The sequence below is a fragment of the Euleptes europaea genome, chromosome 9 (genome assembly GCF_029931775.1).
Source record: "Euleptes europaea isolate rEulEur1 chromosome 9, rEulEur1.hap1, whole genome shotgun sequence".
Taxonomy (NCBI): domain Eukaryota; kingdom Metazoa; phylum Chordata; class Lepidosauria; order Squamata; family Sphaerodactylidae; genus Euleptes; species Euleptes europaea.
The window spans coordinates 21,901,200-21,917,859 of record NC_079320.1 but is presented as its reverse complement, the minus strand read 5'-3'; the positions used below and the strand labels follow the sequence as shown (position 1 = coordinate 21,917,859).

Genomic DNA, 16,660 nt, shown 5'->3' with positions numbered 1-16,660 from the left:
GGGTTGAAGAAGACATTCCTGGAAACCCTGATCCTTCCTTGAAACGGATGACTCTGCTGTATGAGACTCATCAAATAAAGCGGCAGGAGCCTTATCAAACTGATCAGCTTAAACCAAAACAACGAGCCTAAATGATTGACTTAAGATTTGCCAATCCGACTCGCTCTTAAAGGAAGGGGAGGGAGATACCTTTGAGACTTTTCCGGTGTAAAAAGAGTCCTCCAGCCACGTTTTGCAACAAAGAGGATATCTCAGACCGGAAGACTCTGCGCTCCATCTATTATCCCTCTCTATTGCTCGGCATGCAAATCAGCAGGAAGTAAGTTATAGGACTGGAAAAACGTCTCACTCGTGCTACATTGAAATTGTTCCTGAAGGAAACAACCATCGAGAAGAGACGATAGAAGGTTCGTGACGAGGCAACTTCTGGAATACTTCCTGGTTAAGCCGACCTAGAGCGTCCGGTAAAACTCGTTGGTATTGTCAACTTTAAAAAGCGACTTTAAGGGTAAATGTTAACCTTTTCAATTCGAAAAAGTATTCAAGCTGGTCAATGAAATATCCTTTATCAATTACATGTAAAGGACTCCTGCCAGACGACCAACAATTTTGCAGCTTAACTACTCAAGTAAATATCTGGAACTCGTCCCTGTTCTGGTTTATTACATAGCCCTGCCTTTAAAAATTTAAAGGAAACTTTACAGAACTTAACCATGGAGAAAAAAGTGCAGGATATGTTAGTTAATCAGTCTGAGGTGACAGCTAAACATCTAGAACAGATTTTAATACAAATGGCTCAACTGATCTCAATGGTGACTACTCTTGACAAATCATCACAAATCATTAATCAGAAGCTGGATCTGGTTACAGAAGACATAAGGGATGTTAAGGTTCAAATGATGATCAACACAGACAAGCAAGCAATGGATTCTTCGGTCAAATTAGTCTTGGAACAACATAAGGATATAAAGAAGAAGATAGAAGACCAAGAATGTAACCTGCCTGTGACAATGAAAACAGACATGCAAGAAATGGACATTCCAGTTAACAAAGTTATGGAAGAATTCAAGGAAACAAAGGAGCTAGAAGGTCAAGAAAAACAAATTGAAGCAACACAAGTAAAACAGATTAAAGCTAAGGAGTTAGTCATGATGAAGATGCAGGTCAGAGAAAATTATCCTGGTGTGTGTAACCTACCAGAGGAGTTGAGAGAGAACAAAGAGACACTGTTCCTAACTGACCTATTTCAAATGCAGAAGGAAATATTAGATCATGGCTAAAAGACTTGTTTAAATAATGATTATTGGATTTGGATGGCTTTGACAGTATAAATGGGTGGCATGGCTATTTACGGTATAATGTTAAAAGGATATTTTTGAATTTATCTTATAACGGCTACAAGATTATTATCTGCAGCCAAATGGAAAGAGGCGGAAGCTCCAGGGAAAAAAAAGAAATTGGAATTTTAAGATTTTAGAGCTGGTGGAGATGGAGAAATTAATATGTTAAATTAAATTAAACAGTTAATGAATATCTATGGGAAAATGGGAGGATTGAATTAATTTTTAGAATTTATAAGATTTGGGAAAAATGAAAGGTTACCTTTTATCCTGATCCGGAATGTGATATTCTACATGCTATGAGATTAATATTAGGATCAGAATATATTAACGATGGATTATATTACTTTATCAAGTGGCAGACCGGGGTGGTGGGGAAGTCAAATTGTTTATTTTATATCTATTTGTAATTAAGACAACAATTGTTACAATCGTGCTTTGACATTATCTTTAAAATTGTTGTTAAAATTATGAAAAATTTATAGTTTTAAAAAAACCCAATAAAAATTTATTTAAAAAAAAATTAACCTAGTATGCAATTTAAGTGTGCATCTGTAATTCAAGAGGGGAATCAGCTATGCTCATTCAGAGCATTTGATTTCTGCAGGCAGCACAACATTTATGCTCCCATCTCGCAACACTACAAGTGTGGGGAACTGTAAGCCATGCACAGACAATTAAGGCATTAAAGGGTTCTTGTTTCACCCAAGTCACAGACCTAGCAAAATAGAAACCTCCCAGTATGGATACATCCCATGACTACAGAGTAGTTATTCAAGGTCATTTTCAGTTTAGAAGAAACGGCAGGGCAACTCCACACTTTATGTAGCAAATATGATTGGTCAGGATCTACAAGTATGTAATAGATAGCATGTAAATGTCCACAATTTATGTGTTTGCTATGGGAACTCTGTTCTAACACTGGTGTGCAAGTACTAAACACATTTGCCATCTAAACTGTGGAGCTACCCTAACAGAAGACACAATAGAAGTTTATAAAGTCATGACTGGTGTAAGAGTGAATAAAATGAATTGTTCACCCTCTAGCAGAATGCAGTACCTTCGGGTCATCCAATGAAATCACCTAGCAGTAGATTCAGGATAAAACACAAACCACTTCTTTATGCAACATATAATTAATTTAAAATCCATTGCCACAAGTTAGGATGATGGCCATGGCCATTAGCTTAGACAACTTTAGAACACAGAATAGGCAATTTCATTGAGGATAGGTTTATTTATAGCTATGACAATCATATATATCCTTTATGCCAAGTACTAGACAGAAACAGAGAATGCTTATCTCCCTTTGTGTGAGGTTCTCAAAGACTTCTGGTTGATGTTTGCTGCACATAAACTGCTAGACTAGCTAGCCCTTTGGTGTGATGCAGCACTGCAATTCTTATCTCCTTACATCAGGCCTTGGAACTCAAGACAGAGACTTCAGAACAACTGATAATATTGAGGAAGATAGATCATTAGTCTAACTGGGTGCAAGACAGTACCTTCTACCTCACTCTAAGGAAAGCCACGTACGTGGACAACATTAAGGTTCCTTGTTTTTACATTTGTACTGGATACAAGAAGTTAACCATACTGTACCTGACTGTGGCTGGTAAAGCCTGCCAATTCCAGTTTGCATGTGTTCAGGGCTTTAATTTTAGTGATTTGATTTTGTCGAGCCTGGTAAGTAACATTGCATCTCCCAGAAATATCCATCTAGAGGAAGCATGGTAAAAAGTTCCTGAGTCAGTAATACAGCAAAAAACATTGGAAATAGCTCTTCCCAAAAATTTTCCACATTTTTAACTTTTTCAGACCCACCTTTAACATTTAATTTTTTTACCATATAAATCAGTTTTCTTCTGCTGTGTTTTACCTGAAATCTATCCCCCCTTCTCTCTCAGTTCCTATGATTAATTTTGTAAAAGTAACTGCTAATGTGCACAAGATATATAAGAACAGTGAAGTCATGCAATATTATGAGTTTTCTTCCATGGAAAAAAATGCAACATGCAGCTTGCAGTTCACAAAAGAGGAGCCACAATCTCATGCATGTTCACAGCTCTACCACTATATCAGTGTAACTGACCCATTCCCGTTCCCTCCTCTCCCATCTTTCACCTTCTGTTAAAAAGAACATGTAAAAAATTGTGTGTGTGTGTTAAGTGCCGTCAAGTCGCTTCTGACTCATGGCGACCCTATGAATGAAAGTCCTCCAAAATTGTACAAAAAATTGTATAGACGTTCAAACCTGCGACCAGGATGTAAAAATTCAGAAAATAAAATCCCTGGGGTTTCTCCCTCCCCCCACCCTTTGAAGATTTTTTCCCCAGTTTTCCCAATGGAAAAATTGAAAATTGTATGGAGCACTTGGTTATTTGGACAAAAACTCTATGGTAGAAGTTTTTACCATAGAGATTTGCCCAAATACCAGTGTGTCTCCCCTGTCACTTCCTTAAGTGATGTCACCACCACCACAACGTCAAGGCCTAGGCCTCATTTTAAGTCTGGTAAGACCCCTGCCAACCAGCTGGATGGCTCTGGGGGAGGGGCCCCAAAACAGGGGATCCCCTGCCCCCGGCGAGGGTCTGACAACCCTACCGTTAGGCAAAGTCTGTTTGCTTACTGGCATATTAAATAAGTAACAAACCGCCTCTATGTTATGTTTGGAGTCAAGTCAGAGCATGCCATTATTTCATGCCATCCCCTAACATTTGGGATAGCTTAGCATACATGGCAAAAGTACAATACCTCAGTGACAGTTCCAGAATTCATCTGTATCTGAAACAAGCTCGCCAGACCTTTCTTGACATTCTGAACAACAGCAGGTTCATTTGCGTAAGAGTAGAAGTTGTTAACCTAGCAAGGAGGAAAAACAGCATGTAAAAGGACAGGAATCGCCTTCCAGATTTCAGGCCTGATAAGACCATGTAATCATTCAGACAATCTTCCCCAGACAGGTCCTGGTATGATAAAAAAAATACCTGCAGTAAAAATTCTACTGAACTATCCACTCAATGGCTAACTGATGCAGAGGGAAGAGGGAGAAGATTATTTTACTGTCACCAGGTCTCAAAGGTTTCTGTAGAGCAGTAAGAAAATGAAAGGTAATTAGAAAAGGGAGAACAGGTGGACAGAAAACCAAGAACTGTGCTTGGCCTTAAAAAACTTGGGCAAAATAAGCCCTATTTGGGCCATGGATTTACCTTAGGCAAATAATTTTATCTCCTTCTCTCTTCCCACTCTGACAAACAGGGGCAATAATAACCTCACAGGATAGTTGTGGGGGTCAATGGGATAAGAAAGATGACCTTTGTCCAGGAAAAGTGTCAACCAAATGACAAAAACATGATGCAGTAATGAACTGGATGTTTGGGGAAAAATATCCTTCCTAAAAAAGCAATTCAGCAATAAAAAGAAGCTGCCAAAGGCAGTAAAATGTCAGATTTTACCGTTTTTCAAATACTAGCTTTACAGGCATTAAATATTAGATGTTTTGGGTTATTGCGCTAGGCTGGCAAAAGGCTACTCCAATTGTGTGAATCTATTATTCTATACACATTACGGAAAACAAAACAGTTCAGTGCTTAATACAAGTCAAAACGATTTAATTAATTTTTATTTAATATGTTAGTAATACTAACTTAGTATCTCAACTTTCTGCTCTTAAAAAGCAAAGGCACAGCTTACAAAAGGGGTCCCCAAGCTTTTTGATCCTACGGCGCACATTTGGAATTCTGACATGGCACAGTGGGCACAGCAACAAAATGGCTGCCACAAAATGGCTGCTGCAGGAAGCAGAGCCAGCCACAAAATGTTTGCCACAGCTTAACTTCAGTAACACAGTGTAAATTCTTGTGCTGTGGTGGCAGCTGCTGCCAAAGTAAAAAAAAAAAAATTTAAAATCTGCACAACCAATTGTGCCTACTGATATTGTTTGCCTACTGATATTCATTGTAACACATAGCCACAGGTGAATGTTTGCTGTGTTCCAGGAGACAGTCTCTGTTCATGTGGGGCAAAATGAGTCCCAGCAGAGCCTATGGATCAATGGCCATGTAAACAGTCTGTGTATCATATAAAGTGCCCCAGAATTCTTTGCAGTGTACAGGGATTCTTTGGCAAGCATTTAAGGGCTCCTTGGCAGAGACTTCAATTTGGAAATTCCAGTTTAAAGGATGATCATTAAAAAATGAATGAATTCAGCTCAACATGATAAAGAATATACCTGAAGTACATTTCCAGTAATCCCTCTCATCACCTCAGAAAACATATATTGTGCACTTTAACCTAGATTATAATCAGGCAAAAATGAACCATAACTCAATCAATGACTTAGAGACGTGTCAAACGTACAATGATCTTTGAACCTCCAGGCAAGACTGAGCTGCATATGAACTTGCTCCAAGACTTTGTACCTTCAACAACCACTCAAGGAGTTGCAACCTGCAGGGCTTCAACCCCCCCCCCACACACACACACACTATAAACCAGGATTACAATAAATATGTTATCTCATTTGGACATCTGGTGATGCAGAACTACACAGTTGCAAGAGACATTATCAGCTTCTCCTAATACAGTAGTCAAAAAGAGCAAGAGTCCAGTAGCACTTAAAAGACTGGCAGGGCATGAGCTTTCATAAGCCACAGGTCACTTATTCAGATACTTCTTCTAATGCAGTAGGTAATCAGCATCTTAAATGATGTAAATAGAGGAAAATCTGTTCTGCTCTGATGCTTCATGAGGATCAGGTTTTTCCAAACAGCATGTAGATAAATCGTCTCAGGTCCCATCCTATCCCACCAATGATATGTCATCTCTCAATTTTAGCGCACTGCTTGACAAGCACGTCTTTCTGATTCAGCTGTCATCACCAGTGCAACATCACAAGTTGTGAAACTGTCAGAGGCTCACCAATGTTCGATCTATGCTTCTTTTTGTGGCACAGTGGTATATCAGATGAGGCCAGGGTCAGTTCGCACAGTCCAAGCTGCCTGTACATGATGGATCCTGATTTTCCTTAACACAACTGCACTGAGTGTCTTTGCATCTCCTTTGATATTGCCACTCATTCCTGGTTGCCCAGACCAGCCCTTGATAAAGGTCCTGATGCTAATTGATGGGAGGCAGTAGTGAAAGGTCCATGTAGCCTGGCTGAACCAACAACTCCTTTCATGGAAGAACAAGCTGGGAGAGGGAACAGCACCTTTACACCTGAACCCTGGAACCAATAGTCCAGCCCCCCAAGAATGCAGACGGAATACCCTGAAGACCTGCCCTTGGGCTTGCCAACCTCCAGGGGGTGGCTGGAGATCTCCTGGGGTTCCAACTGATCTCCAGGCGACAGAGATCAGTTCACCTGGAAAAATGGCCTCTTTGGAAAGTGGACTCAATGGCATTATCCCACGTTGAAGTCCCTCCCCTCCCTAAACCCCACCCTCCTCAGGCTCCACCCCAAATCTCCAGGTATTTCCCAATTCAGAGCTGGCAACCCTACCTGCCCCCTCAACTGCCTCCAAGGTGACCAGTTTTGCAGGAATGCAGGACTCCAAATGAGAGAATGAGCCCTTCAAGAGTCACTCTGACTGAATCTTTCTGAGCCTGCTCCAATATTTAAGAACTCAGTCTGGCTGAGGCAGCTGTTAGAACAGGTTGCTAACTGTGACTCTATCTGAAGTCCTGAAGCTCTTCTTCAGCTCCTCATACTGCAGACAGAACAACACTTGTCTGTGGTGACTCTTTTTTGTAGGGCCTGTTTCTTTAAGAACTTCCCTCTGCAGGCATCTATGGTACTCAAAATGAGACAAGAGCCCCTCAGAATGTGGAATCTGCACTCAAGAAGCTGCAGCTATACTCAGGGATGTTTGGGGGTCTTGTTTTCTCTGGGCATGCAGGAAGCAGAGAATGGCTCTGATTACATTGTATGGAAGCATTGTGGACTGTGCTAACTGGCCTTGCATTTTGTATCAAGGGCAGGAACAAGATTATATTGCTGTTCTTCTGAATTGACCTGATCAGAGTTTTCCACAATGAAGCACCTGAACTTCTAGGAAGACACTGAATCTTTGAGTGGGACAAGTGAATTAGGATACTCTCAAAGGAAGTAACAGACACTTGGTCTTTATGCAGCTGCACAAAGCTCAGTGTACAGAGAAAGGCAGGCAGTAACAGATAAAGGGATAGGACAGGCAGCAGCCGAACAAGGGCAGGAAGCTACATTTAGCTCAGAAGGGCAAACTGTATTACTGGATATGATGGTGATTCTGTCACCCAAAGTGGCTCTACAGTAATCAGAACCTTTGAAAACGGGAATCTGAAAAAATATGACAATCTATTTTTTTTTAAGATAAATAGAGAAGAAATTTTCATCTCTTGTGACCTGATTTATCTGGGTGGCTTCCACTATCACAGCAGCTACATAGCTTCATATACCACTGATTATGGCAAAACTAAATAAGATGCTGAGAGTTCTGCGAATGAGCTCACAAGTGTGTGCATTTTTAAGATTAGACTCCTAGAACCCCAATTCAGCTCAGCATATCATTTACATGACTCAAAATGGCCCAGTAGAGCTGCTAGTAGTCCCATTGTAGCATACAGCCTATATGTTTATCCCAAAGAGCCAAACAACAGCTCTGTGGGACCAATTTGGTTCACACAGAGGAAGGCCTCCCCCCTCCCCCCATACACCATGGTCCCAATCCAAATTTGGGCACAGAGCTTCGGCTGTTTAGGAACTCATCCACAAAATTCCTAGCGTTTCATGTAGTTTAGCTTATCGATTATGAGACTTTTGCTTCCCCTTTCTATCCCTTGATCGACCATTTCCAGTCCTTCAGAAAAAAATCCGCTTGCCTTTGCTATGGGCTCCATCACTCAAATGTCCAATTTTGCCTTCTTCATGGCCATTTTGGGACTCACACTTTCTCGAGTCTAGACACTTAACTCTCAACATATTTATTTTACTTATATTGCCGTCTGTGCAAAAGAACAGGGGTGGAGAAACTCCACATGCCCCTTGCACAGTGATCTATAGTCTCAAATCAAGACACAACCACAGTTCAGTGTCAGATGCAACAGAAAAATGACAAAATAGATCAGGCCCATGCAAAGCAAAAGGCAGCCCCCCCCCCCGGGGAATCAACAAATCTCAAATTTTGCTACTTACCTGAAACTGCAAGAACAATCAAGCATCTGTCAGATCACATTAGATGCCTCGTGGGCTGTCTTTGGCTTAGCCATAAACCACACATGAAAAAATACGTACAAGAGCTGACTTGTAGATTTGCCCAAAGAACGGACTGAAATTTCAAAACAATTTTTTTTACCTTTCCACGGGTCCAATGGAGAATTACAGGTCTTTTAAAAGCTGCTAGAAACTCTTTTCCAATTATTTTATCTTTATTTTTTTCATTAAAAATGTTTTTCTCTGCAGGACGCTCATTGACATTTTCAGTGGTTATATCTGTTATCTGGAAAAGGAGAAATGGAATGAAGACACATATCCACATTGGCAGGAAAAGAGTTTTCACTTTCAGTATGAATCTACTGATTCTCTACAAGGTGATTCGAATTTTTAGTCTGGAACTGCTATTATTGTCATTGGCAAGCCTCTTGGCATTGATCACTACTGACTCCGTGGACACAGTCATACAATCCAAAAAAGCCCAACTCAACAGCATTTCTTTTAATTGAAGGTACCAGAGCTAGAACCGGGGATCTTATTTATTCAAAACATGTCCTCTACCACTGACATATGGCCGCTCCCAAAAGAAATACTTCCCTGTTCTATCAAGGAAAACTTTCTCTAGTATTTAGGTGAGGGAAAGTGGGTGTCCAGAGTCGGCCCTCCCAGTCTCCCCAGACCTTCCCGTCACATCCCTGCACTTATCAGGCTGCTGGGTTGGAAAGCAGGGTGCTGGCTGGGATGTCCCCAGTGGGAGGGGGTGGCCATCGAGCTGCTGCGACAAAGCAGAATGCTGCCGCGTGCTGCGCCTGAGGAGGTCTTGGCCGAGCAGGAGCCAGCAGCACAAGGGTGCTTGGGGGCCAAAGCGCAGAAGCGGCAGCCCCCATGGGACCGGCCAAAGGCTCGACTCAGGTGGCGGAGCAGGAGGGCACGGAGGGACAGGCCTCCTCTCCCAGAAGAACAATGTTGAGGGGAGGGGTCGCAGGCAAAGGGAAGGCAGGGAGAGCAAGAGAGAGGGAAAGAGGGCCAATGGGGGTAAGGAGGATGTTCCACCCAGCTGAGATGGATCAGTAAGGTTGCCAGGTCCCTCTTTGCCACCAGCGGTAAGAGGGTTTTGGGGAAGAGCCTAAGGAGGGTGGGGTTAGGGGAGGGACTTCAATGGCATAGAGACCAATTGCCAACGGCCATTTTGTCCAAGTGAACTGATCTCTATCGGCTGGAGATCAGTTGTAATAGCAGGAGATCTCCAGCTAGTACCTGGAGGGTGGCAACCCTATGGATCAGGGGTGGGGCAAGGTGTAGTGCAGGAGAAGAGGGAGGAAAGGGTATAAGGGGAAGAGATGGCAGTTGGCTGGGGAGGAAGACAGCTAGTGGGTCTGGGCAGCTCAAGGGAATCAGGATCTCCAACTGAAGAGGCCCATCCCCATTCTGAGGCCAGGCAACAACTCCCAAGACCACGGCAGAGGGAAAAGCATAGAACTTGAGATAGATAACCTGTGCGGAAGACATCAACATCTGCTTGATAAACCTGAAGTGGCTTAAAATCAGTAGGAATCTTGGGAGCTGGAAATTCTCTATTTAAATTCTCCAGGTTATTACCAAATTTTAATTCCAAGGATTCTACATGTGGAAGATTTGACAGTCAATTATGTTTACATTTATACAGTACAGGTCTCCTGCTTTCTGGCTTACCAGAAGCGTTTTATCCGTTTTTGTGTAACATTTCGTGGACTTAGAATTTTTCGTTCATGAACCATATCTAACACAGTTAGTGGAAATGTTTAAGGTATAGCTTCATGTAAATTGCCTACCGCAATTTTGATCAACTGATCATCATCATTATTGGGATTTCTCCACACTAAGTTGACGTCCACTCCAGATGAAATTCGGAAGCCTGCGCTCTCCTGGGGCGATCCTTTAACCCTGTCTATAAGCACTTCAGTGGAGTAGACAAATTTATATAACTTGTCATTGTTAATTCTTGGACCAGTATTGTGACCTGTGCAAAAAACAGAAATCTTTCAGTGATAATCATAACTCCAAAGAACCCACCATGTTCTCTTCCTCTCAGTGCCTGAGAGTCATGCCTTCCAACCTGGATACCTACATTTCTAATACGAGAGTGCTGGATGAGTTTGCTTAGTGTTTTGCACATTTTCAAGGACATCCCCTTCGAAATAAGTACTTAGGATTATCAAATTGGCAATGTGGAGAATCAGTTTTAGTTTTCAAGTATCCTATTGCAGTGGGAAATGGTGCCAGCAAATGGAAGGTAACATTGGAAGATGTCTCATTGCAAAAATCAATAGGGTTAGGGCTCCATTCCTCTACCAGCAGGCATAAAGAGGTGGTATCAGCAACAAGAGGCAGGTGAGTATCATACATGTACAGGGCTGCTATTTGGCCAGCCGTTTCCACTGAGAACCAATGACATCAGGGCCCTGTTGCTACCTCTAGCTCCATCTCATCAGCCACATCTCACACTGCAGCAAATCCTTACTTCAACTTTGTTCTCAGATGCTTATGTCCTTTTAATAGACTATTCCCACATAAAAGATCTGCGACTGCCTGAGGCCCACTTCTCTCACACTGCACACTTTCCCATTACATCTCCACCAGTCACATTCTGCATTCATTTGCTCTGTCATAGGCTGTACTGCACTGTCTTCTTTAGAAGACTGTGCTAGTAAATAGACCACAACATTTTCATTTAAAAATATTGAATAGACAGTTAAATTTCACAACAGATCTAGTTGTGCTTATTTAAAATGGATTAAAAGCAAGTATATTCTGCAATTTTTGCTCCCTGAATAAGTGACAGTGGAAGGAGGAAGTGGAATCCAACTCATCATTCCAGATGCAGACACACTGCAGATCTACACAAAAGCACTATAATACTGGCTGTTTTATCTTCATTTGCTTTCCCAATAGTCCCTGGAATTCAATTTATCTTTTTTACTGCTGCTTCACACCAAGCCAACATTTTCTTTGAGCTATACATCATGACCTCAAGATCTCATTACTCCTTACAGTTCTGATCCCATCAACATATATTTAAATGTAGGATTTTTTTGCTCCAATGTGCATCACTTCACACTAGGGTTGCTAAGTCCCCCTCCCAATAGGTGGAAGGTTTTTTGGGGGGCTAAGGCAGCCACGTGCACACGGGGGGAGGGGAAATTATGTCACTTCCGGTTTTACTTCTGGAAGTGCCACATCGCCACGGCCAACTTAACACTCAAACCCCCAAATTTTGGGGTTTGAGTATTAAATCAGTCGCAGCGATGCAGTGCTTCCAGAAGTAAAACCGGAAGTGGCGTAATTGAGCCCACACGCACATGCAGCCACCACTCCCAAGCGGCTGGGTGGATTGGCAAGCAATTGTCCACCAAAAACACCCACCTTGCAACCCTACATCACACTTATACTGGCCTCATTTGCCATGTAGTTGCTCACTCATCTAGTTTGAACTCTTCACAATATACTTTGGCTCCCACCATCCTGAATAATTTGCTATCATCTGTAAACTTGGTCACCTTGCTGCTCTCTTACTGTCCAATTCCAGATCACTGATGAAGAAATTAAGCAGCATCACTCCCAATACTAGTCCCTGTGGATCCCTACTGTTTACTTCCCTCCACTACATGAACAGTCCTACTAATTTTCCTGTTAGCTAATCAGTTTGTTATCCACAATATGGACCCATCCCCTTAACACATGACTGCTACGTTTACTTAAAAACGTTTGGTGCAGGTCTTTGTCAAAAGCTTTTCCAAAGTCCTAATATATGTCAGATACCTTTGTCCATATATTTGTTAATACTCTCAAAGAACTCCAAAAGGTGGTAAGTTCAAACTCTGCTTTGAATACATATAGCTGTCTTACACTGACTCAGATCACTGATCCATCAAAATGCTGGGGATTGAACATGAAACCTTCCACATGCAAAACACATACTTTAGCACTGGTCACAGCCCCTTTCCTTTAGAGAAACCATGCTGTTTTTTCAGTAAAACTTGCTCTACAACAGCTTCACTAACGTAAATTGCTCTACTTGTTTAGTATATTACCCCCTTATGATATACTATCCACAGTGCAACCATATACCCTTAGGTCTCCCATTTCCTTCAACAGGGCTAGGTGTGGACTTAATACACTATCTTGATATATTGATTTAGGGTCAAGAGTGCTTCTGCGGTCAAAGTGTCTCTCAGGGAGGAGTGGCAGATCCAGCTTGACTTGCTGCTTACAGTGCTGGTATCTGTCATTAAACTGTCTATAATTAAAATCACGATACCGTATAATACAGAAAGTTATGCTGCTTGAGCTGAGACAGCTGTCAGGGCCTGTACCTTTTATTAGTGTACTTGGCATGCACAGCATGTGCAGCTCTAACCACTAGCTAACTTTAAGACTATAAGTTACATTTTACAGTTTCATGTAACTTTAAATAAAAGAAAAACAGCTCTACAAGCAAGCTATTTATTGGAAAGCACTGCTACAATGTCTTTCAGTAAAAACTATAATCTGGTTAAAGCAACACAAAATAATCTACAAGCAATCAAGACAAAATATCCTGGACTGAGATGAATTCCAGCCGTTCTACAACCAACTACTTGATCATTCAGATTAATAATAACTACTCTGTCGTATCATATATACGTAACAGCAACCTCAGCCCCACATGCTATTTGGGGATCAGGCACAGCTTCCTAAACATGCTGGAATATAGTGGGTGTGCATAGGCACTATCTGTACCCAACTTTACCCACCCCTTCCCAAAGTACACTAGCTTTTTGCTGCTGTGACTCACAGTGGCTCAGGTTAGTGTGCATGCACTAAGTATTTGATATTTTGGGAAGCAAGGGGGCTAGATCCCTAAGGAGCTTGTAGAAAGATCTCATAGAATCATAGAGTTGGAAGGGACCACCAGCGTCATCTAGTCCAACCCCCTGCACAATGCAGGAAATTCACAGCTACCTCCCGCCACACCCTGTGACCCCTACTCCATGCCCAGAAGATGGCCAAGATGCCCTCCCTCACATCATATTCCTAAGGTCATAGAATCAGCATTGCTGACAGATGGCCATCTAACCTCTGCTTAAAATCTTCCAGGGAAGAAGCACTTACCACCTGCCGAGGAAGCCTGTTCCACTGAGGAACTGCTCTGTTAGAAAATTCTTCCTAATGTCTAGACAGAATCTCTTTTGATTTAATTTCAACCAGTTGGTTCTGGTCCGACCTTCTGGGGCAACAGAAAACAACTCGGCACCATCCTCTATATGAAAGCCCTTCAAGTACTTGAAGATGGCTATCATATCCCCTCTCAGTCTTCTCCTCTTCAGACTAAACATACCCAGTTCCTTCAACCTTTCCTCATAGGACTTGGTCTCCAGACCCCTCACCATCTTTGTTGCCCTTCTCTGGACACGTTCCAGCTTGTCTACATCCTTCTTAAATTGCGGTGCCCAAAACTGAACACAGTACTCTAGGTGAGGTCTAACCAGAGCAGAGCGGTGAAAGCATGTGGTGAATAGACTCTTTTCTGAAACAGATGCTTTTTATGCTGGCTCCAATATTCAGTTAAATGGAGCTTTTCAAAGTAACCATGGGGTTATAAGAAATTGGGGAGATGTTTTTTGTTGTCATGATGACAATTATGAGAAATTGTGAAGACACTAGAGGATTAGGTTTTGTGGTAGCAAAATGTGGTCACTAAATATGAAATCCTGAAGGCTGAAAAATGATCTGGCTTCTACATTTTTGGGCTGGTTTGTAGAACCAAACATAATTTGTCAACGCCTGATTGGATCACCATTGTAAATAAAGCCTGCCTCCCATTTCCTTCACTTCTCAGATTTTTTATAGTTAATTTGTAAGCTGCTTTGAATAGCAGAATATATACTTTAAATAAATTATTTTAACTAATATAACTGTAAACTTCTTACACTGCTTTCATGGGTTTGAATAACACAGAATTTTAGACTAACTTGGTTCCAAACTCATGGTACAAGAAAAAGGGCCATTTTTAAAAGTATATTGGACTTTACTGAAAATCTGTGTTGCTTGTAATTGCCGCTTCTGCTTAAACACCAATTTCAATTTGTTACAGATATTTGCTACATTTGAATTACTAAACATAATTCAAAACATGTAAGTTTTCAAAGGAAAGAACACCGTTACACAAGAGCGTAGCAATAAAAAATTCTTGAAAAAATAGAAATAAGAGTTGTTAACGTGTCATTCAATTGGAAATGAGGTCATTATAACATTCCATTCATTATGTTTCCCCCCCACTGTGAACTGGTGGAGCAGTTAGCTGAGCACTCCATCATGTCTCCGGTATCCAAGTCATCCAATCTCACAAATAGTATTTTAGAGTGTTTGTAGAGGTGCACTAACAGGGCCTAATGACAGTCACATCATCCCTGGGTTCATCATGAGGACTTTCAATGGGGAATACCTTGTGTATTCCCTGCTTGGAACTCAATTCCCTGCTTGGAACAAAGGCCCAATTCAGATTGGGACTGTGAGGAGAGCAGGTGTCGGCCTTTCTACCCTGTGCCATTTTCCTCACCTGCAATGGCCCTGGGGTGATGCTATTTGTCCTCCTTGGGAAACCTACATATATCTATGTATCTGTCAATTTCCCCAGCAGGTCAAACAGGATATTCCTGGGGCCGTTTTGAGTCAGAGAGAAGGCTGAAGTCTAGGTTGCCAAAAGACTTAGAAAAAAATGTTCTATTCCTCTAATAGAAGTTTTAATGTGTGGAAATGGACCATTGACACTTTTCATGGCATGAAGGCAAGAATATCACCTGGTAAATAACAGACCGAAAAGCCTCTATTAAAGGGACAGGACATTTTCTCTCTCTCCAGTTGGCAACTCTGCTGAAACCTCATCTCCTCACATGCCATGGTCCTGATCTGGATCAGGCCATCACATGCTTGGGAACTGAATTTCAGGCACAGAACTCACAAGGTATGTATGATGAAAAGACATTCTGGTGGACCTGGGAAGGACAAAGAAGTTCCTGTTTTAGTCCTTGTGTGTTGTGTGACTGATCACATCATGCTGATGCAAGCAGAACAGTCTGGTTTACCTCTGACAAGATCAGGCCAGCCTGGACCATCCAGGTCAGGGCATCATTAACTTGACCTTAACATTAACCCCATTTTAACAACTGCCTACATGTCATAGTTATGGAAGGACTTTTCAGGGTTTCCACAACATGGGAAAACTGAAGGTGATCTCAGATCTGTGCTATGCTCTTTTGGATGTGAGTTTTCATTCCATATTTCAAACAACCCTGATTCAGAAAGCAAACTAACAGGTGTCTCTTTTGTTTATTCCAGTAGCAAATCATTAATTCAAATTGACATTGGAAAATTGACATTGATCCCAAAGGTAATTAAAATGAATCCCTTAGAATGGGAATAATCTCTTTAATGTCCAAGAAAATGAACTAAGTATATCCCCCTCCCCCCAAAACACACAAACAATATTTGTAAAAAGAAGATTCTTTATAATGCTTATTACAAACAAACTTTTGTTGCCTTACATTGTAACACAGGTGTTACCTAAGTTGCACAGTAGAATTCAAAAACTGATTTCATCAAAATTGTATTAGAAGTAAAGGTCTGAACTGGGAAAATAGCTGTGATCTCAGCCATGAAACTACTCAAACAGATCCTTTCTTGGATAAAAAGTACCATTACACTTTCTCCAAAGTCAGCAACAAAAGATTATCCAAAGAAATAACTTACCTTTCACAGACGCCGAGTATGTGGAAATGATACATGGGAAAAGTACAGTAAGAAGAATCATGCCTTCCTCCTTTAAGCTATTAACTATAATACTATGAAATACTGTACAGCTATTAAGAAGCGAACAGCTCAGACTGGAGTGAAGCTTGCAAAGAGAGCTTCAGAATCTGTTACAATACTGTTTATCTAGATGAAGTAAGGGTCAGATTCCAAACTCCGCACTTAGGTACTAAGTTCATTACAGATCTTGTCTGTTAATTATTAAGAATGGAGGTACCGTAATCTGGGACACTCAAAGATTTCATTGTTCCCCTTAGTTTTCATGAACGCTGACAAAAATATACTTGCTGTGGCTCATATG

General features: G+C 41.4%; 1 protein-coding gene across 1 annotated transcript in view; it reads right to left on the bottom strand.

The window, feature by feature from the left end:
* Positions 1 to 16,422, bottom strand: part of MTTP (microsomal triglyceride transfer protein) — a 40,862-nt gene extending 24,440 nt beyond the window's left edge. The window contains exons 1-5 of the mRNA XM_056855157.1: positions 16,300 to 16,422; positions 10,344 to 10,531; positions 8,675 to 8,818; positions 4,095 to 4,202; positions 2,943 to 3,059 (exon numbers count right to left, since the gene is read on the bottom strand). Of these exons, the coding sequence (XP_056711135.1) occupies positions 2,943 to 3,059; positions 4,095 to 4,202; positions 8,675 to 8,818; positions 10,344 to 10,531; positions 16,300 to 16,360 (618 nt within the window). The 5' untranslated portion in view covers positions 16,361 to 16,422. The remainder of the gene's footprint in view (positions 1 to 2,942; positions 3,060 to 4,094; positions 4,203 to 8,674; positions 8,819 to 10,343; positions 10,532 to 16,299) is intronic.
* Between the last annotated feature and the right edge of the window lie 238 nt (positions 16,423 to 16,660).